General features: G+C 36.4%; 1 protein-coding gene and 1 long non-coding RNA gene across 3 annotated transcripts in view; one reads left to right on the forward strand and one right to left on the reverse strand.

The window, feature by feature from the left end:
* Positions 1–551: 551 nt before the first annotated feature.
* Positions 552–24,577, reverse strand: part of ODAD2 (outer dynein arm docking complex subunit 2) — a 74,870-nt gene continuing 50,844 nt past the window's right edge. For both annotated transcript variants that reach the window (XM_068172371.1, XM_068172361.1), the window contains exons 17-19: positions 23,200–23,388; positions 22,392–22,613; positions 552–807 (exon numbers count right to left, since the gene is read on the reverse strand). In XM_068172371.1, coding sequence (XP_068028472.1) covers positions 694–807; positions 22,392–22,613; positions 23,200–23,388 — 525 coding nt within the window. In that variant the 3' untranslated portion in view covers positions 552–693. The remainder of the gene's footprint in view (positions 808–22,391; positions 22,614–23,199; positions 23,389–24,577) is intronic.
* Positions 4,437–5,546, forward strand: LOC137462186 (uncharacterized). The gene is made up of 3 exons (XR_010993615.1): positions 4,437–4,590; positions 5,050–5,177; positions 5,278–5,546. It is a non-coding gene; the product is annotated as an uncharacterized lncRNA (long non-coding RNA).

Below are 24,577 nucleotides of genomic sequence, written 5' to 3' on the forward strand. Positions count from 1 at the left end.
ACAAAAAGATAATGTGCAAATGTAAATCCAATATCTGACTCTTTATTTAGAGCTGAGTTAAACGTGTTAATTAAAACACATTTCACCAGCTACTTATAAAATTAAGCACTGTTTTGTTTGATGTTGGTAGAAATGGGAAATTTGGAGTGCTGTCTATTGCTACAGCTGTTTGCAGTCTTTATATAATGCCAGATGTGAGATTCATGTCTCTCCATTTTCTGCTCTCCTGCGAGTCACAACTGATCAAACATGCAAAAGCATAATGAGAGGATTACTGGACAAGATTATAATGCAAGGAATTGTTCAAGACATTCAGAAATTGCTGCATAATCACACACACAGAGAAGTAAAATTTATTGTAATGTCACAGATAAGTAAAACCATGTATAGCTACAATGAATTAAAATAAAAGCATATCAATTGTAGAAAATGTCTTTGACATATTTTAACTGATGGTCTTTGAATGGATGTAATACTAAAAGACACACAAAATTAGGTATGAGTGTTTTATCAAACCTAGGGGTGACAAACCAGTAATGTAAAATCAAACATAAGTTTCCACAGATTTGTTTTTATTAAATTATCCTCAAATAGATGAGCTCTGCTATGAAATACAGATGCTAGAAGGAGTAGCTGTGTATTTAAATGTAGCTGAATTGCTAAATAAGTGTGTTGGTAAAAGCTGCTGAAGCATCAGCCATATTTTGCTTTTTCTGTTGCCAGAGCCAATCTGCGAATGTTTGCTATGCAACCAGCTGCTGCCTCCTGCAGAGTGTCATCTGTAGAGCCTACCATGGCCAGTAGGAGCTAGCAAAAACACAGAGGAGAAAAAACCAAATCAGTGTGCTTCTGCTTCAGTAACATTCAAATCATACCTAGAACAATTGCATTAATTAACACACACATCTGATAAATAAAATACTTACAATCATATTAACAACGCTGGATTATACATATTCATGCATCTACCACATATATACGTTTGTATGCATATATCTATTAACATCCACATAAAAGTGCAATGCATTATATTTTTTTCATTATTTGTACCTGTGAATTGATATTTTCATGTCTTTTTTTTCAGGTCATTGCACTATGTCTGTCTATTGGTTGTGACTTGTATTTTTGTTATTGTAAGAAGAAATTGCACATGCTTTATGTGAGTCATGTGAGTCACAATTTTCCCTCCAAAGTATACCAGAATAATTGTACATGTTTTTAATAGACAAAGGCATACTGCCTTTTTTTTTTTTTTTTTTTTTTTTTTTTGGTCTTGATCATGAGACTGGATTCATGTGATGGAGCCTTGTGTCCCATTGAGTGCAGTAGGTTTCTTTATTGTCACAGCAAACTACTCATGTTAAACATCTTGAGGGATATAGATCTGGGCATACCAGTCTTAAACATTCGCCTCTAAAAGTGAAAACCAAGAGCTCAAGAAAGGCACCAAACCTTTGGAGCTGATTCAGCTTTTCAGTCATGTATAGTAGATCCTTTACTCTGGAAGTAATTCAAATTTTCAGTGGAAATTCCCTGTGAGTAAGGTACTGTTCAACATGAGTATGACACAAGACAGGTCTTGGTGATAAAACATTTTTATATATCAGAAAACCATTAATAATGGGTTTGGCTCTCACTTCAGTGTGTTGCAAGTCAGTGATGCAACTACAAATGCAATATAGTTGGAAAGGAGAAGACTCTCGCTTAGCTTAAATCAGCTCCACGCAACCCCCAGATTTCTGAAAATTTGCCAGGCTTAATGTGCGTTCAGGTATTCTGAAGCTCAGACAGCTCTAATTAAAACCTGTATTTTCAGTCTGCAATACTTAGGAATCTGTATTCACCCAAACAATGTTGAGTTAAACCACAGAGAAATCTGTTATCACTCAACTCTGGTGCATATTTTTCATACAGCTAAAATATTACACAAAATTATGAACTGCTAAATATAAAAGCATAAATTGAATGCAGACATCAAATTCATATGCTACCTTTTCCTAACCTTCCAGCAGTCGTGAGGCATGGGCCACAGCTGCACACATATGGCATTTACTTAGAGAGATCAAAGCATTTTGGACTTGAGGAAGTATTTGTGTTAGCCAAATGTACAAAACATCTTTCCAGTCACCTTTCACCCTTTGACCCCTACATGCAACATGTAAGACTGCCTGTGATAGGCTTGAATTATGTCAGAAACAGTATCATGTCAATTAAGCATCAATTAATTTTTTCTAGGAGTCCTTCCTCTTAAAATTTCCATTCCTGTAATCAGATATCTAGGTCTAAGTAGCTAGGTAGGATTCTTAAAATATGAAACCTTCTGAAAGGATAGGCCAGAGTTAAAATGACATGAGAAGAAATGATATGAGAAAGGTTTATGTCTCTATACTTTATTTGTGTGCAAAACCTGGGCCAGGGTCAGCAACCAGAGAAGTCAGTGGAAGGTTCACCACTGACTTCAAGTGGACATAACACCAAGGAGACTACAGGCCTACCTGTAATGATGAAGCAGCTCTACAAAGCACCAAGACCAGAATGCAAGCTTATCAAATGCTTAACTTCTATTTTTTTTCTTCAGAAACGCTGCTGGGTGAAGATCTTTCTTCTCTGCCATTTGTCAAGAGCTGATTTCTCATCAGCTTGAATTACCATGTGATTCTTCAGGTGCCTCGCAATTTTTTTGTGCAGCTAATAGAAGAAAACTGCTATAGATTCTTCATGTCCCTCACTCAAATCCAAAAATACGTATGCACATGCCGTTCACATGGTGGTTTTGGTAAAACTCTAGGTTTTAAATTTGGGGGCAAGGAAACCATATGCCTTATGTGATTATTCATTGCATCTTCACAGATCTAATGCAAGGCTTTTTCAGTGTAGTGAGTGTGGAACTCTAACATCCATAATATTTTCAGATAAGATTTGTATCCATGTGCAAGACCAGATGTTCATCAAAAATAGTGCTTTGGAGATCCATTATCTTGTAGGAACATAGGAAAAAATAAAAAATTGACCTTTGCCTTTATTATGACTACGTTAGGTAGGACTCATTTCAAGGTTAATTATCTCTTATTTTAGCCATCATTTATTTCTAGACTCAAAAGACATGGAAGAATAGGTATTTTCTGTCACTTTCCACAGAGAACTCAATATTAAGCAATGACAATAGCTGTAGGGGAGGGTCCGTGCTCTTTACCGCAGGTGCATTTTGGAAAATCAGGGTGAGGCATCAAAGAACAGAATTCTGCATGAAACTGGTACAAAAGACCCAAATAGATGCCTAAAGAACTAGTGGTACATATGCAACCTATGCCAAAACCAATTTTTACAAAGGTATCAAATACTGATTTTTTCCTTCTGTGTGCAGGGGATCACAGATCAGTTTCTCTCTAATTTGCTGCTCTTCTAAATTGTTTGCCAGTGGTAACATCTGCAAGAACTGCCACGTCATACAAAATCCAGTACTACACTGTGTCTCAGGATTTTCACTGTGAGACTTCAAAGGACTATTCTTGGAAACACTGCCCAATACAGTAGCTGCCTCTAAGGACTGTGGATATACAGCAACATTTGTCAGTTAACCTATTCCTTTTGTACTAACAAAAAGACAGCTGAAGAGAAGATTATCAAAAATGCAAAATATTTCAATAGAAGTACGTAATTCTGTATTTAGGAATCCAACTTTGAAGATTTTGATACAAATCCCGCCTTTAATGAAATAAATTTTATTCTTTTTTTAATAAACCAAGACATTTATAATTCTTTCTCCTCCTGATTATCACTCCTTGACCTTTTCATAGGTTCAGTTCCATTTACTGGCAATTTGGGTCATTCAATTCAGGTATGGAAATGCATTCATAGATAGTATATACAAACTGCGCCCACGTATTAGGTGTATTTGACAAGTCCAAGAAATATTTTTCCTTTTTCCTTTTCTTTTATTCCAGTGTATTATATGCAATATGACATGCCATTTTTCTTGATATAATACCCTTGAACTTCATGTATCCCTTCCCTTTACTGTTCAGGTATTGTTTTCTGACACATGTAAATGTTAACAGATGTGAGAAGCAGTAAAAAAAGCATGTGGTATAAATGCTTCTTTCTGGCACATAAAAGGCACTTTCCATAGACAGAGACAGCATTTGCAGCACCATGTAGCCTTCATTTTCTGTTGGCAGGTATCTATATTCCAAGGCTAGAGTCCAATATTTTTGCACAGTTTGCACGTCATACCAGTAAATAAGCACAAATACAAGCTGTCTGGAGAATGTACAGGGCATATGTAGCATTTCTGGATTCCAAAAGCAATGCACAGCCAAATCATATAAATATTCAGAACAATTAGGATTTTGCTATTGCTACCCCAGAATTGTGATAGTATATTATGACAACAGAATCACAAAGAATTTCAGAACAGAGGGGCTTTCGGTAGGTCTCTAGCCTAGAGTCATGCTCAAAGCAGAGTCAGATACGAGGTTCAGCTGGGTTGCCACAGTTTTTAAGTCTGATCTTGAAAAACTTCAATAATAGAGATGGCACATCATCTTTGGCAACCTATTGCAATGTTTGACTGACCTGGTGGAGATAAAAGTTTTCCCTGTGCTCATTTATCCGTGATTTAGTTTATGCTCATTATTTCTCATCCTCCTGCCATGCATTGCTGTGAAAAGCCTAGCTCCATTTTTGATGACTGAACTCCCCTAGGAACTGCAAGGCTGCTATTGAGTCCACTTAAAGCTCTTTCTTCTCCAGGCTGAAAAAGCCCAGTTTCCTTAGGTTCTCCTCACAGAGCAGTGCTTCAGGTTCTGACCATCCTGGTGGTCCTCTGCTGAACCTATTATGGTTTATCCATATCTTCCCTACATCGAAGGCCAAAGCTGGGTGCAGAACCCTAGGTGTGATCTAATGAGTGCTAAAGGGAACAATCACTTCCCTCAACCTACTGGCTGTGCTCCTGCTCTAAGTCCAGAGTTTGACCTCTTTGCTGTCAGGACACATTGCCGGCTTATGTTCTGCTTGTTGTCTACAAAATATCCATACCCTTTTCAGTAAATCTCCATGCTCCTCAGCATATCAGTCTCTAGACTGTATCACTGCAAACAGTGGTATCTTTCTAGATTTTTTTCACTTCTACAAAAGAAGAAGCCCAAGGGGATTTAAAAGCAGAAAAAATAGAGGTAAGTATTGTACCACAAACCCTAAATCTGAAAAAATCTCAGATGGTCTCCATGTACTGGTTACAATAACTTAGAATTACTCAGTTTCCTTCAGCCCCAGTCACTGCAGCTTCCAGACTCAGAGAGGGGCAGTAGAAAGCATAGGTGTCATGTTTGCAGGAAGTATAGAGGTTGGCATGAAATAATCTTTAAATAAGACGTTAGTCATGTGATGTGTCCACAACAAGTTTTCTAAAACAAAGGAAAGTGTAGAACAAGGCTGTTGGAAAGAGGCTACCCTGCTCACACAACACAGATAAAAGATCAGTCTTTTCAATACCCCAGAGTCCCATGAACATGGAAGAAAATTATGAATAAAGAATAACTATATAAAAATACTTAATGGCCTTTTTGTCCTGGCTTCTTTAGGTTTTCTGCCCTGTAAAACAAATCTTATTAAAATTTTTCTAATCAGGAGGAAATATGGATAAACTCCTTCAACAAGATTCATATCTATACTGGGAAGCCAGTCAGAGTTCACATAGAGCTTAAAATTCCTGGAACTAAAGACATACACTTCAGTACAACATCTTGTAGATTGACATAGCATCTTGACATAGCATAGCAGCAGAGCAGTAGAACTTGCTTCTTTTTTCTTTTTTTTTTTAATTTAAATTTAGTATCTGGCTTCTTTTACATGCAACATTTCCTGAAGGATACAAAATTTCTAGCACTGTGATTTTCTAATTGCGTAACACTTCTTTTAAAAATAAAGACATTTTTCACATGTTTTTTATAAATCTAACCTAAAAGAAAAGAAAATACTTTAAATAAAAGCATATGGTAGAGGCTTATCCAAGAAAGTATCAGTCTAGATCCAGCCAGCATTTTCTAACTTTCAACACCATAGTGCGCACTGGAAAATATTAAAGCACCTAGTTAGAGTGTTACGTTACACATATTCCTATGAAAATACTTCTCATAAAATTAAATTATAAATAATAAAACATACTCCACAATCAAAGCATAATGAAGGTTAAGCTAAGTCACTGTTTCTAAACTAAAATTCAGGCCAATTTCCTGATTTTCCTTTTCAGCTGAATGATAGGATAAGACAACATGTACCATACCCAGACTCCTAAGAAGAAGATGCTCATGTATGTTCTGGGGTGTTTTGTTTGTTTGGTTGGTTTTTTCCCTCAGGTGGCACAAAGAAAAGAGATTTCAAACTGAAGTCCCACGCACCAAGGAACACTCTGAGCTAGCAGCTGTACAAAATCCAGTACCAAGAAATTCCAGTGAAGGCAAAAAATGGGCAAGGCTGACACTCACTTTGCCAATTGCCCCTTGCACAGGGTCTCTACTCCCTGGGACCGAAGTCAGAGCAACCCCTGGTGCAGCCTACTTCACTCATTCTGAACATAAAGAGGTGCAACTGATGCTGTCTGGTTGGGGTAGAGAAAATTCTGGGAAGATTACACCTGGCTTCTTTTCCTTTCTTGTCCTATTTCTGTCTTTTCTCTCTTGCAAGAAACACATCTCCATTCTGGTAGCCACAGGAAAAGGCCAACTTTTTGGAATCCCTCAAGAATAGCTGGGGGGTAACAGGAAGTCCAAAGGATGCAACTTGGGCTAAGGTACACCTGAACACAATGGTAGCCAGCAGGTTGGCCAGGAACTGTCTCTTCTTTCTCATCCTTTCCACCCTCCCCCAGAAAGAGCACAGGAGCTAGAAAACCTGTGCACTTCCTGCAAAGAGGTGCAGGACTCCAAGTTAGGATGAGAACAAACTGCAGTTTTTTATGCACTTAAACCATCTCACCTGTCTCAGGACTTAAGACAGGTGATTTGTCCTTGGCAAGTCATTTTTCTTATGTGACTGCCTGGGACAAAATGACTGTTAGCAAGATGAATCCCACAAAATGCCAGGAAATGAGGGGAAAAGAAAAGTAGGGCTTGATAGTCTCAGTGAAATATTCTGAACATATGATTACTTGTACTTTACCACAAGATGTTTACTATTTCGTTACGATAAACAATTTCAGTGAGCTACAACTGATTTTACACCATGATAGATTTGAAGTTTAAAATCCTTCTGGGTACAGCTTCATTTTTCCTACCTGCTGTCTGTCCATTTTTGTCTATTTTGTTTAGTTCCCTCCTCTGTTACAATGAAACTGAAAATCATCTAGGACAAGAGCCATATTTCTTCAATATCTGAATGGGAACAGCACTCTTGAAAAGGAATCTCTTGACCACACAATAATAACATACAAAATAAGAATATAGTTGTCATATTCTCCAATAAGGTTAAATGTTGCATTGCATTACTTTGGAGACATACATAAAACCTATATGCCTAAAGGGAATTATAATATGGTACACCCACACATACTGGCAAATGTTTATATAGCTACAAAATATGAATACACTCTACAGCTCTCTCTTCACCTCATCTGTTTTACTGTCTTTTTCTCATATAGTTATTCAGAGAAGGATGCCCTCCTTCTCTGCAAAGACACAATAAATGGGCAGAGAACTGTGAATATCACTGACAAGGAGAAAATCAACAAATATCAAATAGTGAAATGTAGAATAGTTTAAAAACCATTTTAAAATACTCTAAGTTTAAAGGTTTTCATATCTTAATTTGATACTTACAGGGCTTCAGAAGAATATTTACAACTATTTCAGGTGTAAATCTAACTGCCTATAAAAATATCATGCAAGGGTAAAGTAGCTAAATAAAAATAATAATCAAAATTATTTCTAATCTTTGTTTAAAAGGTACGGTTATATGGAACCAATTGGAGACCTTAAAGGCAGACAGCTTGAATCTCCATTCAGCTGCAAAGATGTTTGGTGCAATATTAAGAAAGAATTCAATCATCATGAACATTCCAATGTACAAAAATCTTACAGGATATGAAATTCATCCCATAAAAAACAATAGGCAGATTTGATAATCCAAAAGTGATGAAGCCCAGGGTCTCACAGCATATTATTATTTGAACCACTTTCTGTATTTTATTTTTATTTCATTGTAGTTTTCAAAAGAAGATTAACATAGAAAAGGCTTTTGTTGGCATAGAGGGAATAAAGAACTTTTTTTTGTAATTTCAATAGAGTGACATTTCAAAATTTATTAAGATTAAATTATGAGTCTACTTACTTATTATATGGAATGGACATTCAAAACTGTAAACTTATGTCATGGATGTTCCTTTGATAGTTTACTTTGGCTCAGTAACATGTTGTGGACTATCCTTCCTTTGTATCATTGCAAGCCTGACCAATCTCTCTTATTTCCTGCTCCTTTTCCTTACTTACCTGCTTTTCCACTCTTTGCTTTCCTTTTCATTTTGCAGGAACATGACTTTTACCTTTTCTTTCCTTCTTAAACATTATTGAGGAGGTAGTACAGGAAATTGAGAAAGAATTGCTAATTCAGTTTTGTTTCAAAAATTTTAACATTACTATGGATATGAACACTATAATTTTGTCTATCTCTAGCAATCACATGAAGATTATATGAAAGTTAATCTGGGGCAGTTGCAAATAAACTATCAGTAGCAAGTCAGAGGAAAAAATTAGGTTTAAGCTGTCCATTAAACCTGACATTCTGCAGGGTTCTGCCTGATTTCTCAGCAGAAAACATGATGTGATTTTTTCCCCCTTTGGTTTGTCTGATATTCCTGAAATGGACTCTTAACTATTCCACCTTTGAAAACAACACTGAACTGCAGTAAAGGGACACTACAGACTTTTGACTAATTTTGCAATGTTTCTCTCAAGTGCAATGTTTCTTATCCTGAGAATAGGGATCTGAGGACATAATCTGACTGTACTAGTATTTTAAAAGTATGTAAAATCTAGTGGTATGCGTGAACTCTAAACTCTCTTCTGTATTCGATTGAAAGTACTGGTCTTGATCTCTAAAGATGATATAGCTTTAGGTCCAATGCTCTAAGAGTCGGTCTCTCTTCCTACATACGATCATTATAATCAAAACCAGTGAGGTGCTTGTGCTAGTAAACCTTACATATCAAAGTCTGGAGATAAAAGCAGGAGGCTCCCCCTGTGAATTTGTACAACAGCATTTATTTGAAATAACTAGCCAGCATATTTTAAAGCCCTTTTTTTTGTGGCACACAAGAAGACTGTTCTATAGTCTTATCTTCTAAGATGTGGGGGTGGCAACAGTGCATACATTTACATAAACTGGAAGATAAGTGGTACTGTTCAACATATAATTGGATTTTAGACGAGTAAATGTACTAGAAAATATTGAATTAGAACACAGGGTAAATAAATGTATAGATGATATGAACACAGATCAACTCTATTCATACAAATGTGAAACTGAATGTGATGAAGCAAGAAAAGATCTGGGGCTGTTTGTGGACAAGGGTACATGTACAGTCCACATGTTCATTCATATTAGTAAGACTAAATTTTCTTAATATCAGAAAACTAAATGTATGATAGCATTTATTTATCAAGATTCTCAAACTGCTTTTTTTTTTGTTATTAGAGAAAACCATATTATTTTATACTAAGGAGTCATCTTCCAATAATAAACACAGATTTCTTTATGAACAGTTTGGTCAGTTGTCATAAAATATATTTACAAGTACTGGAAAATTGCATGCTTTTAAAAGTCAGTGCTGAGGAAAACATTACTACTTACACTTATTGTGACAGATAAATGCTTTGTTTTTTTGATGATTGAAACAAAGGGAGTTGCTTGAATTAGCACTCCCATCAGGCCACATTCAACCAAAGTATTTGTGATTTGCATACAGTTCTTTACAGGGGAGTTAGATAGTTTTTCAAAAATAAGCAAAATGTCTCTCCAAAGCCACTCAAGGACTCTGGCCACAAGGTGCTTGAATAGCTGCTGGTTTTGGAAGCTTTTTGAGATCAGAGACTTTTAAAAATACTGTGTTTCATGCAAACAAGCAAGCAATAATACCTGTCTTTTATATGTCAGAAATATTAGAGACCTTGATCTGCTTCCTTCCCTCTCTAAAGATGTGACTATGAAGTAGGAAATGAAAAATCAATTAATAAAAGTTAAATTTAAAGCTTTTCTTTGATTAGAACAAAAGCCTGTTCCTCAATTTTTTTATTAACTTCTCAACTTCAATTCTAAGCTTCAGGTTTTGGAAATGTTTTTGGCTTATTCATTTGCTTGAGCTCTTTTAGTTCTATAAAAAGAAAGTTATAGTTGTGCTTGGGCAAGTGGAGGTTGTACCACATGCATAAAAGCTCTGCTAAAGCTGGTTAAAGCATGCGGGGGAAGATGTGAAAATTAATTTTCTAAAACCATGCAACTCTGTGCTTTAACACAGGAGAAAAAAATCATGTGAACCTTCTACCTGAATGTTACTGTAAAAGGTTAAAAGAATCACTATTTAAACCTGGTGTGCTGGTGAACTTTGTCTCTCAGGTAGGATGAACTGACTGGAGCTAAGCAGCTACCCAAGACATTATTTCACAATGCTAGTGCAAGCACAAGAACATTACTGACCACATGTTGGGCATTCTTGGGTAAGTATGTTTGAGGCATGCTGCCACCTAATAAAAACAGTATGTGGAAGATGATTTAAGAGAAAGTACTGCTCCCACACAGGGAATGTGCTCTCTACTTCATCAGCTCCCCACTCAAACAGGCTACTTTCTCATTTAAACAGCACATCATGGGTTTGACTCATGATGACAATTAAGGAACTTAACATCCTTCTCTGAACAGAAGTATCTTTATGCAGAATATTGTAGAAGTGTGGTTTCTCAAAATACAATTCCCTCATATGCATTTCTGCTGTGGAAGAATTAAACAGACTATCAGTTTCTCCCTCCACACTCCAGGATGCCAACAAAAATTTAAGGATAAATAACACCTACATATAACTGCAAATTTTATGAGGATTCTTGGATTATGAGACCAAGAGCAGAAAGATTAACAGAAACAGCCTGATCAATCAGAAGCAAAGTCAGGGCTTCATGGTGTCCCTAGCTGTATCTTACATTGAAATTTTTTCCATCCAAATTGTTTGCAAGAACTTTATTCCCTCACTCAAACATTTGGACACATTTTCAGTCCTAACCAATAGTTACTGGCACTCTGCATCTGCTGCACGTGCAGTGTGCAAAACTGTTCAGTGTAGTAAATCCATGCAAGGGGAAAACTTTGCACTGAGCTGTGACATATTTGCACAGGATATTTGACCTCTATGGTTCTCAACTGTGAACTGCAGTTTGCAATTGTCTCTGGGTGCACTTCTCATGGAGAACTGTATTGTCAGCAGTTTGTGACATCACCATTTACCACCCTTCCCATTACCATTTATGAAGATCCTTTGGCTCCAAATCTTCATCCTAATTTCTAAACTTTGATTCCTGAGTTTTAAACAGTTATTTATCCTCTCTAAGACTCTGCCTTCTCATCACATCGCATTTTACCTTCTTTAACAGTTTTTGGTGAAGAGTGTTGCTCAATGCTTTCTTAAAATCCAAGCATGGTCAATTCCACCTGTCCAAACAGCACAGGTGGAATTTTGCACACCAACAGAGTAATCAACTGATGGAAAGACCAAATGCTTTTAGAGGCAAAATACTAATAAAATATTCTCTGTACCATGAATGTTCAGCAAATCCAGTGCCAAAGTATGATGGACTTTTTTCAATGTATACACACTCCCTTAGCCTATAATGCCTCTGGAATACAGCAATTATGTCTCTCTGGAAGTCTGAGAAGGAGTTAATCCAGTCTAATGAATGTTGTATTTGTGCAGATTGCACAGATACAATGTAAAAGATACAAAGAGCAAATGAACCTGGATTCATCCCACATACCTGTGGTCAGGGTAGACAGTAGACAAGAACTGGTGAAGGACAGGACCTTTAGAGGGGCAATTTTGATTTTAGGTGTTCTAAAGACCTTCTTGATATTTTAAACTTTTCTCTATTTCCACAGAGCCCTAATTATGTATCTTATCCTAGTATTTGGAACTGTCACACCTGTACAGCAGTACGGAAGCACCTTTATGAGTCGCTGCTTTCTCAATCCTATGTCATGGAAAAGTTTTTTTATTTTTATCTATAACTTCAACACAAATGCAATGAGTAGATTAGAATCAGCCTAAAGGCACCTTCTAGGTAGCTTTACAGTTTCCCTAAATCCAAAGGTAACATGCAATTTGCAGTAATTAAAAAGTGTTACTGACTAATATTATTCTCTCAATTTAACATTACATTTTTTTCTTCAAAGCTTCCAGAGATGAAGAATTATCATAAACCATAGAAATTCTGCACTGACTAGCAGCTGATAAATACAACCAATAACTACCCTTGGAGATAAAAGAAAAATTAATTAAAATCAAATTTTCAATGAAACGAAATCATATGAACTTTCACTTATAGTCCAGGAGAAGATACATTTTAGCTTTCACATGCAATTGATTGTACAATGAGCATAATTGCATCAGCAATTCATACCCTGTCCCTGCCCTCACTCAAGTCAGGACAGAATTCTGAGCAGGCTTGAGCTGCCTGGCAGCCTTGTCAGGTCTTCAGATTTGATGCCAAAGCACAGAACACTGACCAGGAACATTAACACTAGGGTCCATCCCATAATAGACACACCTCAAATGGACTTTTCCTTAGCATCTTGACCTTGAAAGTGACATCAGTAAGTTGTGCCTTATTGCTTAAAAGATACCAGAGCGCGCTTTGCAACAGCGATATAAGAGAGATTACAATGAGTAGGGCTTGAAGCCAAACTGAACTGAGTGATTGATTCTACAGGAAGAACTTTGTTCTAGGTATTTCTTATGTTCAGATTCTTTGAATAGCTTCTTACATACAAGGAAACTATTCTCAATCAGCTGAATGTCAAAAATAATTACCTGGCATTCTGTCTTTACATATTAAACCCAGTATCTCTTAATTAAGAAAACTAATTTCATATCTGACAGTTCAGCTAAGATACTGTTCCATAAACATAAAAATATTTTAATGCTCTTCTTTCTTATTATTGCCAAATTAGAAAGGAATGATTCACACAGTCACAAGGATAAGACTGGTGCAGGGAGCTAAACAATTGCAAGAAGCTGCTCTGTGTATTTCTGCGGTTTGGAAATAGTGCCAAGTCAGAAGGAAAAGACATTCTCTGCATTTTCTAAAGCAAGATAAATACAGAAAAGAAATATAGATGAAAGATGGAACTGCTATCTGCAGATTCTGCCAGATTCCTTAGCTTTTTGGCACACCTATTGAAGCTGGCAGACTTAGCCAGTAGCAATCTTTTCCATTAAAAGAAGCAGCATATATTTTGATTTAACATACTTTGTTTGTGCATTTTTAAGCTTCAAAAATGTCTATTTAATTTTTTTTAATGATTCCTTCTGCACAGTTGGCTGCAATTGCCCTTATTTGAAATGGCTCATTTATCACTAAAAGAGCTGCAGGGCACAGCTACTGTTAAACAGCTCCAACAAATGTACAGCTTAGTAGGACAAGCTTCTTTTTATAAGACTAAAAGATGTTTAAAATGTGCCAAGAGGCGCTTTATGCCAGCCTCTAGGTTTGTTATCCAAATGTTACAAAATTAGAGATCTCCTGAAGCCCAGAGTTTGGGCAAAAATAAGCTGATCTCCCTTCGGCTGCTGTTTTTTCCCATCCACAATCAGCCAGTTTTTAACAGAACACTTGCTACATATCATAAATTTCAGTAATGTGAAATTTTGAAAAAGTAATCTAAAGTCTGAGGCTTAATCTATACTAAAGCCAAACTTCATTACCTTTGTCAATGGTGCAAAAGCAAAATGTTTTACATAAAAGTACCCTTACTTTATGAATGGTGACATTTTGCTTATTATGAAGGTAGAACAGCTACTGGCTCCTGTTTCCTGGAGCTGAAACTGTAAGCAAAATGTTTAAAGCAACTTGGCAGTTGCCAACACAATGGAAACTGCCGTAACACTGTTGATTTACATTAATCCTTCTGAAATGGAACCAAACATGATAGTATGTGACTTAGTTTATGGAATCTCTTATATCCAAAATTTAAGTGTGATGTGATGTGATCAATACATTTGTGGGTAAAGGGATTTAGCATATTTTTGTTAGACAACAGACATGCAGAAATTTTGGAATCTAGTGCCCTCTTTCTTGATGTCCAAGAACTGTAACAACTGTTATAAAAAGCAACAGGCATCAGCTTGGAGTATGTGCCAGACACGCTGTACCTCCAGCCTGAACTGTGGAGCCTGAGCAGAGCAAACCATTACAGTTACAAAGGGGGTTTTTCTAAATGTAAAATTATAACACAAATATGTAAATTGCAAATACATACTATTATACCCCCTAGTACTATTGCATAGATATTACATAAAATATTTTTGATTGATTTATGAAGATATATTAAACCTTGCTTTATAAGGTAAAACTCCATATTGTGTATTCAATGCTCTCACCAAAGGCCTCACAAGAAAACAATCAAACCTGTTGCCAAATTCTCCTGAAGAAGTGGATGCCAGTGCTTTTCCATGTAATTTTCTATACTCCAGATAAATATAGTATGTGATAAAAGGTTGGTTTTAGAATGTTTTCAGTAGAAATTACTAGTAATTGTCTTCCATACTTTGTAATTCACATCTATTTATTTCACAAAGATGGTCTTATGAAAGTCTTTGAACATAAAATAGCCAAAACTTCTTGTAGGGATTTATGACTTCAGCAAACAATGACCAGTTTTCTGGAAGCTCTGCACAATAAATTACAGACACAGTATTTTTTTAACACAGTCATTATAAAAACCTTCCAAATATGAAATCTACATTTCACAATAACTTTCAGAAATAGTGGTTAAACAAACAGATTTTATATCTTGGAATATTACAAGGGAAAAGAAGAGCCTAACCTTCCTGCCACTAAGAACTGAACTCAAAAAGCACAAATACCTCCTATTAACTCCACATAGGATTCAGAAGATACATTATGGCTGTTATGCCTTCTTTGCCAAATAAACCAAAACCAATCAACCAACAAGCCAAAGCTTAACATATCCACGTGCTCCCCACCTCCCCTCCCATGCATTTCTTGAGGCTGTACTCTGATCAAAAGACAATTTTTTTAAAAAATTAAAAGGTATGATTATACAAATCAAGTCCCATTCTTAGGGCATGAGTGTCTTCTTTTCCCACTTTATTGTACCAAGCAGTTGAAATTTACATTTCAGCATTCCTGGTGATGTTCTTATAAGCTTCGACAACTGATATTCTAGAAGGCATCCATTAGTATTTTGTAATATAAGAAAACAGAGCACTTCTATGTTGGGCAAATAACAGCATAAAACAAGACCGCAGAGTAAGGCTAAAAATCAGTTCTTGCATGGGTAGGTTGGATAGACATTTTCAATAATAAAAAATATCAGAACATGAATGAAACCTCTGATCATCTGCATTTCAGGTACATACCTTATTCATTAGGTTAACGGTTCCTCTAGCCCAAAAAGAATTAGTTCTGTATGTACAATGGAACAAGAACAGGAGAAAATGTACTTTTTCATAGTGCAGCACAAAAATATATCTTTAAATTTATTTGGAAAATAAAAGCTGCTCAGAACAATGCAAAGCTAAACAGAGACTAATTTCCTTTGACTTCATGTAGCCTTCAGCACAGGCACACGCATGCAAAAACCTGACAACAGCACCAGTTATGGCTCCCATATGGTGTGAGTGCCTTTGTCTGGGTGACTGGCTACTCTCCAGTGGTTCTAGATTTTTACAGAAAGCTTAAAGTCAGTTTGTTATTTATACTTTACTTAAGATGACTGAGTTGCAGCTATGAATTAGCAGTAAAAAAATGTATCCAGGTTTGCTTAAACTATCACATATGAACATATAAATATTTTACATAATTTTTCTAGCACTCCAGTCCTATCTGTCTGTTCACATCCACCTCACTGTGTGTTACATCTAAACTGAAAGTTTTCTGGAGTCATCTTGTTCTCAAGCAGAGAACATCTCATGCACATCACTCACTCCCTAGCGAAAGTGAACCCCTTATCTGAGGTCAGTGTCTGTAAGCATCATCACAGTACACAGAAAAAAATACATAAATAGAAAAATTAATAACTTTACTATTTCTTAGTTAACTTGTTCAGAATTCAAGCAGAAATTTATAGTCAAAACCTCAAGGGATCCTCATATGAGATACTGGAAAGTACCTCAGGGGGAAGATCTCCTTAAATGTTTAAAAATATTTATGTACCATCTGATTGGGTACCTGCAAAGGTAGAATTTCATCGGCAGGCAGAACAGGCATTTTTTAGCTTCACCCTTTACAATCAAAGCCACTAGTATTCTTTTCACAGACCTTAACAAACTTGTGTCTTTGTAATTCAAAAGTATTTACCACTTTCTCAGCCAGTAAACTCCTTCAGTTTTCTAATTAATCTTATCTCTGCCAAAGCTGCATCCTTTTCTGTGGAAAAGCAGTATTTTGTTTTAAAGGCATTACAAGAAGAATCACTGTGTTGGTCTCTGAATATCTTCCTTTCTAAAAAAAATAAAAAGCTTGAACACATTTTGTGGCTGCTTTTGAATTGTGAATTATTCTTTCAAAAATGAGAGCTAAGCCATTTGACATTTATAAAGTATTTTGACAAGAAATTAACATCTGATTTAATCACCTGAAAAAAGAATCATTTTATATCACAATGTCTCAATTCACTGGTGATTTTTACTCCTGTGCATGATGGTCAACGTTATAGCACACAAAGGTTTAACCTGCAGATCCATTTCCAGAAAGACATGAAAATCAAAGGACAAAATTGGCCAAATATGAACTTTGAGGGCAATACCGTGGCCAAACAGAATAATGAAAAGCTCTGATGTTCAAACAGAGCTTACATAGAAACAGGGAAGTTATTTTACCTGATTTAAGTATTCATACAGATATTACTGGAATTCTGAATTTTGTTCTGAAGTATGTTGCAATTAAGTCCAAAAAGGAAGTTCAAAAATAAAAATATTCAGAACTGACACACAAATACAATTAAAGAATTAAAAAACCAGAAATTCCATCAGCAATTACACTTGCCTAGTTAATTAAAAATATGACAATGAGACAAGCAATTTAACTTTTTTCAATAAGAATGTATATGAGAACAGAAGTTATGTAGGGCTTGTCAGTTTACCAAGCCAAAGTATCATACATGTAATTGCACAAGATAAAGCTGGGCAAACCTGAGGCTACAAATAAGGTGCAAATGTTTTTATGGGGAAGGTATTTAACTACTGGAACAAGTTATGATGTCTCTGGTGGATTTTCCATTGCTGGAATTTTTTAAGTAAAGAGTCAGTGTTTTTCTAAAAGATATACTCTATTCCAAACAGAAAAAAATGAAGCAATGTCTCTGGTTTGCATGAACAAGGCTCCTCAGACTCGGGCAATAAAATGATCCTTCCAGTATTATAATGTATGGACCTACAACTGTCACGTGAGAATAGTGTCCAGTTTAGCAGATTATAATCTTATTTGGCCTTTTTAAATATTGGCATATTACCTCTTCCAGCCCTGCAACTTCCCCTGTACCACAGGCTTGTTGAAAATCAACATCCAGGAGGATATTAATTTAAATTCAGCTGTCTGAAAGCTAGCTGTTTAGTCTGAGCTAGTCACCTCGGTTCTTTCTACATTCACTGGAGAAAATTAGGCACTTTCATGAGTCTATTCCTTGCAGATATCTTGGGGACCTATTTTCAGCTAGGATAAGTCTGCAGATGTCTCTCTCTTTCCATTGCCTACAGAAGGTGTCTTAGTTTAGACTACTTTAAACTCCATACCTAAAAGTCGCCAAAGTTAGATGAAAGGAATCCATCCTTAATACTCCAAAGATCTCTTTCAAAATCCTTGGATTCGAGTTAGTTAGATCCACTAATTTAAAACATCTGGCATTATTAGATCATACTCAACGTGTGCTTCAGTTACGGCTGGGCAGATTGAGTTTCATCACCATCATAGCACATAAATTCAACTCATCTGTATTCTTCTAGGAAAAGAAAAATTAATATTTTAATAGCTCTTTCTTATTGCACTATTATTCAGAATTCTGTCATTCCTATCTAATCCTGAAATGGACTGTATGCTCATTTTTAAAAGTTCTCCACTGCCTTGGATGGGATTCACCCCATTAAACACAGATACCTACAGCATAGATGTGCAGCTCTGACCTTTGAACCTGCACTGTCATTACAGTCAAAGGAGACCAGAAAATATTGCCAGTAGAAACCAAGATGCCTTATCTTTGCATAAATGTCCAAATTAAAAGAGATGAAACGGTAAAAAACCTATTCTTCTTCCTTGACTATTATAAGAATTGGGACGACTATTTGAGTTTGGCATGTGCACAGTGTAAACATTTAAAGTTAAGATGAATTATTAATTTGATTAATTTTGTTCTTCCACAGCCTGACTTTGGCTGCTTATTTTCTCTTGTTTGTACTTTTTTCCTTACTTTAATAATCTCGTCAGAGACTTCTCAGAGTCTCATTAGCGTCATAATAAAAGATTGGCCTCAACTCTGTAGGTGATGAAGCCATTCAAACTTCCTAGGCCTTTTTTACACAGAAATCATCATCATCATCATCATCATCATCATCACCATCACCCACAAAACCAAATCCTTTATATCACTTTCAAAGTCAGAAATTACTTCTGCAACAGCAGACATTAACTTCCATAAGAGATTATCTTTCACCTTCCTTCATTTGCGAAGGAAGAATGACCACGAATAATCAGCTAGATATTTTTCACGTGTATATACTTTGAATTTTTTTAATACTTGAAGCCTTTTAGAAGGTATTTTATGAGCAGTTACATGAGTGCCTGTCTTATCACACACCCATCCTCACTAACTCACTTCAGAAACAATCCGAATCTACAGCTTGCCAACATAACCAAGAAAAAGAGTGACTGTAGGACAGAGTAGCATTGTATTATCTTGACATAAACTGTAGGAAAATTATTTAAATACTTTCTGGCATCTTCTGATAACTTTACTTCTTCCTTTAAAACATGTTTACACTCATCTTTTCACTACTAAAGTAACTACACTTCCTTAGTCTCCCATTTCCTCCCCAGACTTTTAACATTTTGTCGTACAAGGGCATCCCTTGTAACAAACCTGTACTCTTTAGCTCACAGTCAGACTTCTTTTTCATGAACGAGCTTGATTATTTTAAGGTTTCAGCAGCAGGCAAATATAGGTGGACATCTTTGTTTCGCTGCAATAGCTTTAAGGGAAATGTTCTGCTGTTTCCATGAATGGAAACAGTGCTGATGACTTGGTGCTGCTTTCAGCTGCCTGTGAACTTTCCTATTGCCCTTCCCTTCCCTTCCCTTCCCTTCCCTTCCCTTCCCTTCCCTTCCCTTCCCTCTTCAACGGTCACAGACTCCAAGTATAAAGAATGTTGCCTGATATTCCTGCTTATCTCAGCTGTAAACTGCCAAACCCTCACTGGATTTCTCTTCTCCCTTGGTTTGTGGATGGCTGTCTCCAATCTCGAATTCAAACTGATACCTGTTCCTTACTCTGATGTCTATCAATTTCTGTTGCTGTCTAGTGTCCCACATGTCATTACTGGATCTTTGAAAATACAAATCTATTTTCCAGCACAGCCATGAATTTTTACTTGAGAAAGAGGAAATATGTTCTGGTGTTTGGTAGAAAGAAAGCATTTATTCATCTGTCACAGGTCATAACCATTGTTCCATTCCTGGTCATAAGAACATTGATTGTGGAACTGAACATAAAAGAGTAATTTTCATAAACTGCCTTTCTAAACTTCTTCCAAAATCCCCATTTTTCTCTTCAGAATTTCACATGGCAGCTGACATACACCAGTGACTTCCCAAGATTTTTACCATATAGACTCACTTGACAAAACTGAATGTATTTTGGGTGCAGTTACAAATAGGTGAAAATATCCAACACTGGCTCTCTCACAACTGTTGTTTTGTGATTGGCAAATAATGTTTGAAGCAGTAGCAAAATGTGAAATACAACAATCTGATTGGAATTATTTTCTGTTTATAATTTTATTACTGGTTTCCTGGACAAAAACATGCATATGCACATTGAATAGGGAACGGTCAGAAAGTCTAATGCTTTGAGAAAGTCTCTGACCAACTGTTAAAGCACTCAGCAACTGTGTCATTCACACAGGCTAAATATTTCCCTGAAGCATCACACATTCTTTGTATGTGAACACAGCACATGAACATGTGCTGAAGAACACCTGGGATTAGGCATGTATTGCAACCTAGTCGCAGCTACAGAAGCTGTGACATTAATCCAACTGTGCATGATCACTGAAACACCAGATAACTGGTAAAAGATGAAAAAAAAAAAATCAAACTAATCCAAACAAGTTTCCTAGAAAAAATATGACTGGTCATGGAATAACCTGTACATAACAACCTCTACATAAATACAAAGTATGCTTAAGAATGGAAACAGCCAGGCATTCTGTCATTACTGTGAAGCACTGAGCAACGATATCCAATGGCGCAAACAGAGTGCTGCAACTGCTGTCTCACCCGTGTTGGGCAGACCCACTCAACAGGCCAGGCAAGACTCAGGCCTGTACTGACTCTTGCATTTCTGCAATTAAATCTCCACCCACTCTCCTTGCCATCTGGGAATGCCTATCTAGCCTTTCTGAAACTCCAGTTATTGGTTCTTGATGGCAATTCCAATAGTGCCAGCAAGGGAGTCAAGCTCTTAAGTGTTAGTGGATTGGTCATCTGTGCCCTGAGCTGTCATGGTGCATGTGTTGATTTGCTTCATGATCTGCTCAGCTCTGGCAACACAGCACAAAAGCACTTGGACTAGCACATCTGGAAAATCCAGAATATTGGGAATAATAAAAAACATTAAAAACTTGTTATATTTTTCTGTACATCCCTATTTATCTGGAAGTACAAATTAATGCTTTTTATTAGTCCAAACACTTAAACTAGGTCTGAAAAATAAAGGTAAACCTAGACTGAGGTGGAATTACTCTAAAAGTGCATCATCAGAATTAGTGTGCTGCAACTTATAAAACCTGAAATCTGCATAACGAAATGAAAGAAAACAGATGACAGTAGGTCAGAAAATGGATTGTGCCAGTTGAAGAGAGAGGGAAGCAAGATTAAAAAGTCAACAAATGCTAATGCTGCAGTACAGCATATATTCCTCTGTGCTGTATAGACAATATAATGTGACTGTGATAGGAAGGTGCTGAAAGGGTAGCTTAGATTTGAGTAAGTTCAAGTATTGGACCTTAAACTGAATACTTAAGTATTTTTGACCAGTGGATCCTTTAAAGCCAACAGCGCACAGATAAACACATGATAATTCAGGACCATTAACTGTGCCAGAACTGAAACTGCTCACAATGAAGTACACTATCACAAATGCAGGCATAAATCAACTCTAATAATAACACTGAGTTATAAGTCAACTGTTACTGTAAATACATTTACCTGAACACCAAGTAAAACGAAAGGTGTGCATACAGTGAATCTTTCAGGGAATTTATGAAAATTGAGAACTCCTATTGTCTCCATCTCTAAAGTCATAATGCTCATCTGTCCTGTGCCAAAGGAGTAACTCTTCTGCCTTCAACTAGTGAGACAAAGCTTTGCTAAAAAATCTTTTTGAAAGAAAATTTTGTCCTAAGATCTTTGCAGAATGTGATTATGCTTAACTCATAAATAAGAATTTTATAAGTAAATGCAGAATTCACCAAAACAGCTCCAGGTAAACTAGGCCTTTGTATTATTCTATCTTAATTTGTCCCCAAATCCAGTTACACACAATGGCTTACTGCCATATTAGGCAACCATCCATTAAGATAACCCAACTTTAGCAAATGTCACTTAAGAATGACAAAATGCTGATGTCATACCACTACCAGCCTAGGCCAGAGTCAAGTACTCTAAAGGTGAATGTCCACATCCCATTTCCATTCTCAAAACCCACCTAGCTGTAATATTTTTTGGCATCAACATCCTGTTTCCTAATTCACTGATTAACCAAACATTTTTAGGATAAATTTTAGAAAATTTCAGGTACAAAGCAATATTCAAGAATTATTTCAAATTAAAGATCTCTTTTTTTGACCACGCCAAACTTCTTCAATAGTTTGAACCCCAAATAAGAAAAAACTTCCACCTCACCTTCACCACTCCATTTTCATGCATGATGACACAGTTGTTGGGATCCTCTGAAAGTTGATATAAAGCCAGAGCTGTAGCTCTATGAACTAATGGATCCTTTGCCTTCAAGTAACGTGCTAAAGGAGCCACAGCCTTGGCCTCTCCAAAGGTAACTCTATTGTTGCCCCACATGCAACAGTGGGCAATGGCCTCTGCTAAGTGACGTTTTAACTTGTTATTGTTCTGAAGAAGGTAAAAACATAACAAATTAAAGTCAGCACACAACAAAAAACTCATCAGAAAACAGAGTTGTATTCCCACACATCTTTAAGGCATCCCAATTTAATTGTAGTACAATTAAAACTGGAGAGAGCTGTAAGGCATAGAGCTATTAAAGTCCCTTAATATTCTTTTTATAGCGAGTGCTGTGAATTTTTGTATCATTTCAAATGCACTTTTAGACTGACTGGAAATTAGATAAGATAGCAATAAAATGTAAAATATAGCCCAATCAGTGAGATTCTTCTGCATGTTCGGATTAATTGTTTTCTCAACCCTTTGTGCTTTTTTCATATAGCAGCTGCACCTCTCTAAAGCAATATTCTGTAACAGTAACTATTAAAATGAAGCTCATCTTCTAAACCAATTTTAGTAGCAGACAAAGACTGTCTTGATGCCCAATATATGTCCCATAGAGGAACAATGCTACAGCTCTTCCTTGTAACTGCTGCAAAATATACTGCTCTTGTCATAACCCTTCAGTTGGGCATAATGCAGTCTGACGTAAGAAATTCCAATGCTTTTTATGGCATCTTTAAAAGTTACTTACTGTGTTTGCTAGCTTGGACAACAGAGGGACAACTCCATGATCTGTCATAACAGCTAAGTTTTCTTGATCTTTAGCTATATTTGCAATGGCTGCACATACACTTGTTAAAACTTCTTTATCTTTTGATTTTAACAAATTGACTATCAGTTCCAAGCTGCCAACAAATGATCGAACCATTTCCCCAGAATTCTAAATGAGAATCAAAAGAAACATAGTTTTTAAATATTCAATCAGTATTTATATGCAAATGTTTAAAAAAGAGATTGGCATGACATATTTATTCAAAACTGCAGCTATTGCTGTGCTGCCTTCACCAAGAAATATGGCTATTTGGAACTTGGAGCTCTTTTGACTGACATATGATAGTTAGACTGTTTTACATACCACCATACAGGCAGAAATTCAATGCCTAAATAAAGGTATCTATCGTTTTTCATACCGCAGGGTATAAAAGTCTCCAGCTGTCACTTTAGAAGGGTGCAAGTCTCACTTATCAGTAGTATCAGAGTGGCCAGATGGGTGCCTTGCACACCTCAGGGCATTTAACACAGCAACAGACACTTTAGGTTCTCCAAGTGTCTCCTGTTTCCTACATTTAGTCTGACAGCTAAGATAAAGGAATGACAATATTATTTTCTTGTATCAATGCCAATGAGTATTCAGGAATATTTAAGAGGGAAAGTTACACAAGTCATGACAGCAACTGTGGGAGAACCATGGTGCACCTCAGAGTATGAAAAAATCAATGTAAAATGTGAATAAAGAACACAAAAACTACCCTGGAAAAAATGTCTAAGTTTGCCCATAAAGATGAAATAGAACCAGTGTGCCTGGATCTTGAATATAGTGGACAGATCTGGTCCATTTTTCAAAAAGTTATCATAACATTAAAAAGGGTTTAGAGAAAGAAAACAAGAATAATCAGTGGTAAGGAACTGTTCTGTAGAAGGAATGACTAACCAACTAGAACACTCAAGCTAATAAAAGAAAAAGAAAGAGCAGTATGATATAGATGTACAGAACCTTGAGCAGCGTGGGAAGGGCACACCAGTATCTCTCTTCTAAGAGAAGAACTGGGATCATCAGATGAAATTAGTAGGTGGCATGTTCAGAATCAAAGTTGTTTTTAAACAGTGTACAGTTAAGAAGTTGGAAGTCCTTGGAACAGGATTGCAGTGGCTCTCAGCAAAATTTACATGTTAGGCAAATTCAAAGAAAAAAAGAAAATCCATTAAGGATTATTCAGTATGAAAGTATTCTCCCTGATTTATAAATTTCCTGAGCACAGACTTCTTGAAGTGATGTTATGGTCGCACATCTGAAGGTGGCACTGGACAGTCTGGTGTCAAACTGTTATTCCATTGGAACAAGAGTCAAG

Source organism: Anomalospiza imberbis, chromosome 1, assembly GCF_031753505.1.
Source record: "Anomalospiza imberbis isolate Cuckoo-Finch-1a 21T00152 chromosome 1, ASM3175350v1, whole genome shotgun sequence".
NCBI lineage: Eukaryota > Metazoa > Chordata > Aves > Passeriformes > Viduidae > Anomalospiza > Anomalospiza imberbis.